Source organism: Saccostrea cucullata, unplaced genomic scaffold (assembly GCF_032062105.1).
Source record: "Saccostrea cucullata isolate Sc308-1 unplaced genomic scaffold, CSIRO_AGI_Scuc_v1 ctg23827, whole genome shotgun sequence".
NCBI lineage: Eukaryota > Metazoa > Mollusca > Bivalvia > Ostreida > Ostreidae > Saccostrea > Saccostrea cuccullata.
In genome coordinates, this window is record NW_026932937.1 from 1 (window position 1) to 5,032 (window position 5,032).

Consider the following 5,032-nt stretch of genomic DNA (forward strand, 5'->3'; position numbering starts at 1 on the left):
TTATGTGATAATTTCTTTTATTTCTGACTCTTATGCTACTTTTGTAATTATGAAAAAAAAAATTACGAAACACTTTTTGGTAATTTCCTAGTATGAATCTCTGTTTTGGAGGTCAAAGATTCAGAAATGTATCTTAGAAATAAGTATCCACTTTTCAAAAATAACATGTATTTTAAGAAATTAACTTAAATTGGTCAAACAAGTACTTGTACTTGCCTCTAAGTAATCCATTGTTTGAACTTGTAGGTATTATGGCCCTTCTTACTGGAGATGATTGTGCCCGAACAGTACACAGAGGCAGGCTGTGTGGTCTGTAAATGTCTGGCCCACCTCGCCAACAAGAAACGAGAGGAGAAGGCCGAGGATTACGATCTGGACTACGACGTCCTGGGTAACAACAGTATCAACTCTCATTCAGTAGACATAATTTCTTGTGAAGTTCTAGAAGGTATAAGTATTTAAATCTTTATTTCTCTTTTTCAGCGAACACCCCGAAACCAAATGTCATGATAGCAAGATTAATGGTTTGTATATAAGTTCTGTATAATTTATAAATATTTCTTTATAATGTTGAAGAAGTATAAATTGTGCATTTTATACATGTAACTGTTATAATATATGAGATTTTAATGAGATATATAGAACTCTTCAGTGATTGTTAAATCAACTTAAAAGTAGGATACATTTTAATGCCTATAAGTGCATGATAATTTATGTGGCAGTTTAGAAAATTGACTTTTTAGCTCTTCTGAGCCAAAGGCTCAAAGAGCTAATGCTATGGCCATTTGTGCGGTGTGTGTCGTGCGGTGTGCAGTGTGCGTTAACTTTTTAGAATATTGGCCATAACTCAAGAACCCCTTGGCCAATCATTGTCAAATTTGTTACAGGGTATCCTTGGCCCAAGGGCTACCATTTATATTAAAACTAGGGTTGGGACCCTAAAACAAGGGGAGATAATCAGGAAAATAGAACCAAAAGTACTGGTTGCTAAAAAATCTTCTTCTCCAGAACCACCAGACAGATTTTCATCAAACTTACATACAAGGTTCAAGATATGTTGGAGATTAAAAATTGTTCAAGGCATGACCCTGGGGCAAAGGGCGTGGTCTCAAGGTCACTTCAAAGTTAACCAAAATTTACACTTAATAAAAATGTTGATATTTTGCTTACTATAAAGACTAGGATCATCAAATCTTGTCAGTTGATGCATCTTAGGACTTCACATCATGTTAACACAAAAGTAGGTCATGGTGACCTACTTTTTAAATTTTATGGGCTTTTGTTTTCAAATTGATTTGGAGACATATTTTGGACACTTTAAGGCCTATTATCATGAAACTTTGTCAGTTGATGCATCTTGGGTCCTTAAACAAGGTCAACTAAAAAGTAGGTCACTGTGACCTACTTTTTGAATTTTATGGCTCATCTTTTTTAAAACATTTAATCCCATTATTTCAGATACTGAGAGGTTTAGCTTCACCAAATCTTGTAAGTTGATGCATCTTGGGGCCTTAAAACATATTTATGAAAAAGTAGGTCACTGTGACCTACTTTTTGAATTTTGCAGGCATTTATTTTCAAATTGTTTAAATGGCATATTTTGAATACTTTCAGACCTATGATCATCAAACTTTGTCAGTTGATGCATCTTCGGTCTTCTGGAAATGTCGACCAAAAAAAGTAGGTCACAGTGACCTACTTTTGACATTTTATGGCTATATTTAAGTATCTTAGGTACTTTTAGGCTTATAATCATCAAACTTTGTCAGTTGATACAACTTGGGTTTTCGGAGAATGTCGAACAAAAAGTAGGTCACTGTGACCTAGTTTTGGCATTTTATGGCTATATTTAAGTATCTTAGGTACTTTTTAGCTTATAATCATCAAACTTTGTCAGTTGATACAACTTGGGTTTTCGGAGAATATCAACCAAAAAGTAGGTCACTGAGACCTAGTTTTGAATTTTATGGTATATTTAAGTACCCTGGGTACTTATTGGCCTAGAATTGTCAAACGTTGTCAGTTGAGGTATCTTTGGTTTTCGGAGAATGTCGAACAAAAAGTAGGTCACAGTGACCTACTTTTGACATTTTATGGCTATATTTAAGTATCTTAGGTACTTTTTGGCTTATAATCATCAAACTTTGTCAGTTGATACAACTCGGGTTTTCGAAGAATGTCGACCAAAAAGTAGGTCACTGAGACCTAGTTTTGACATTTTATGGCTATATTTAAGTATCCTGGGTACTTATTGGCCTAGAATTGTCAAACGTTGTCAGTTGAGGTATCTTGGGTTTTCGGAGAATGTCAAACAAAAAGTAGGTCACAGTGACCTACTTTTGACATTTTATGGCTATATTTAAGTATCTTAGGTACTTTTTGGCTTATAATCATCAAACTTTGTCAGTTGATACAACTTGGGTTTTCGAAGAATGTCGACCAAAAAGTAGGTCACTGTGACCTAGTTTTGACATTTTATGGCTATATTTAAGTATCTTAGGTACTTTTTAGCTTATAATCATCAAACTTTGTCAGTTGATACAACTTGGGTTTTTGGAGAATATCAACCAAAAAGTAGGTCACTGTGACCTATTTTTGAATTTTATGGCTATATTCAAGTATCCTGGGTACTTATTGGCCTAGAATTGTCAAACGTTGTCAGTTGAGGTATCTTGGGTTTTCGGAGAATGTCGAACAAAAAGTAGGTCACAATGACCTACTTTTGATTAACTCAGGTACTTATTGGCTTAGAATCATGAAACATTGTCAGTTGATGCATCTTGGGTCCTCTGAAAAAGGATTTCATGGTGAGCTACTTTTGACATTTTATGGCTATATTTAAGTATCTTAGGTACTTTTTTGCTTAGAATTATCAAAACTAAAATGTCATTTGATGCAACTTGGTTTTTCGGAGAATGTTGACCAAAAAGTAGGTCTCTGTGACCTAGTTTTGACGTTTTATGGTTATATCTGAGGTACTTTTTGGCTTAGAATTATCAAACGTCAGTTGAGGCATCTTGGGTTTTTGGAAAATGTCGACCAAAAAGTAGGTCACAGTGACCTACCTTTTGATTATTTCAGATGCTTATTGGCTTAGAATCATCAAACATTGTCAGTTGAGGCATCTTCGGTTTTCGGAGAGTGTCGACCAAAAAATAGGCCACTGTGACCTACCTTTTAATTATCTCAAATACTTTTTAGCTTAGAATCATCAAACATTGTCAGTTGATGCATCTTTGGTCCTCTGAAAATGTCGACCAAAAAGTAAGTCACGGTGACCTATTTTTGACATTTTATGGCTTTATTTAAGTATCTCTGGTACTTATTGGTTTAGAATCATCAAACTCTGATAGTTGATGCATCTTTGGTCCTCAGAGAATGTCAACCATAAGAAGGTCACAGTGACCTACTTAAATATTTGAGGTATACTTATTGGCTTAGAACCATAGATCTTTGTCAATTAATGCATCTTAAGTCCTCAGAAAGTTTCAAATCAAAAAGTAGTTCACCATGTCCTAATAATGATAATTTATAGCTATACTGAAATATCTTCAGTCCTAACTGGCAAAGAATCATCAAACTTTGTCAGTTCATGCTTCTTGGGATACTTAGAGTAAGAGGCTTCGAATAGAAGTGATAGATTGTACAATTTATCAGAAGAGCGATTCAAGGCCCCTGGGCCTCTTGTATTCTTTATGTGTTAAAAAACATTATGACAATGTAAATCCTCTTGAATGTCACATTCGTTAATCTTACATACGTGTTTCTTACATACTACGCCTTAGAAGACAGAGAAATGAATTCTATTAAATTATTAGATAATATTTAATTTAGGTTTTAGCTGGTTGTCCCAAAAACAACAGAGATAGGGGGATTCATGTTCTGCAGCTGATGAAGGGAATGTCTCCAAACCTCAATGACAATCTAGTGGAACTCTGGGATACAGTGATTCCTAAACTCACTCAGTATCTAGAGGGTAAGTCTCCAAACCTTCCCAAATCTATAACAGTATCTAGAGGGTTAGTCTCAGAACCTTCCCAAATCTGTAATAGTATCTAGAGTGTATTCTCCAAACCTTCCTAAATCTGTAACAATATCTAGAGGGAAAGTCTCCAAGCCTTCCCAAATCTGTAGCTGTGTCTAGAGGGAAAGTCTACAAAACCTTCCAAAATCTATAACAGTATCTAGAGGCTAATGCCCTGTTCACACGGAGAGTTTAATTCGAATTAAACGTAAAGTTACTGTGAATTAGCTTCGCTTAGCGTTCACACGGAGAATTTAATGCGAATTAGTTTAATTCGAATTAATTTACTGCGCATTAAATTACTTCGCATTAGCTCCGTGTGAACGCTAAGCGAAGCTAATTCGAATTAAATTTTGACGCATGCGTAAGGCCAGAATTAAGTCACAGGACTCGTGTTGGTGGTTATATATAGGTATTTGTGCTATATTTGGTTCAAAAATTGAGGGAAAGCATGTTAATCACTAAAATCAATGAATACCTGTAGCCACTACATGATGTATCAAAGGATGGCTCTACATACATGACGTGATTTACAAATGACGTCATAATAGACTTACTGACGCCTGACTGTAGAAGAAAAAATTTTAATTCGCATTAGTTTACTTCGCATTAGCTGTCGTGTGAACGCAATTTAATTCGCATTAATTTGATTCGCATTAGTTTACTTTGCATTAATTTACTGTGAATTAAACTCGTCGTGTGAACAGGGCATAAGTATCCAAACCTTCACAAACCTGTAACAGTTTCAAGATGGTATAATATTCTACAAGGATTGTTCGAAAAGTTCATGGACGATGTAAATTTTGACTGCCCATGAACACTGCCCCCCCACAAATTAAAAAAAATATTAGCGAAAATGGAGCAGTGCTCAATTGTCATGAAACTTTATATGCTTTTTCGTGTTAAAAGAATAAACTTGATTAAGTTAATAAATAAACTTATAATAAGTAATAAATAATTGTGATGTCAAGGCAAAGTCTAGGGAGTGTGACATGTTTGTCATGTATT

General features: G+C 34.9%; 1 protein-coding gene across 1 annotated transcript; it reads left to right on the plus strand.

The window, feature by feature from the left end:
• Positions 1-246: 246 nt before the first annotated feature.
• Positions 247-3,976, plus strand: LOC134236586 (maestro heat-like repeat-containing protein family member 1; the record flags this gene model as incomplete). Its single annotated transcript, XM_062718758.1, has 3 exons — positions 247-391; positions 484-524; positions 3,835-3,976. Coding segments are annotated over 3 exons (328 nt in total), but the record flags the coding sequence as incomplete, so codon positions are not given.
• Between the last annotated feature and the right edge of the window lie 1,056 nt (positions 3,977-5,032).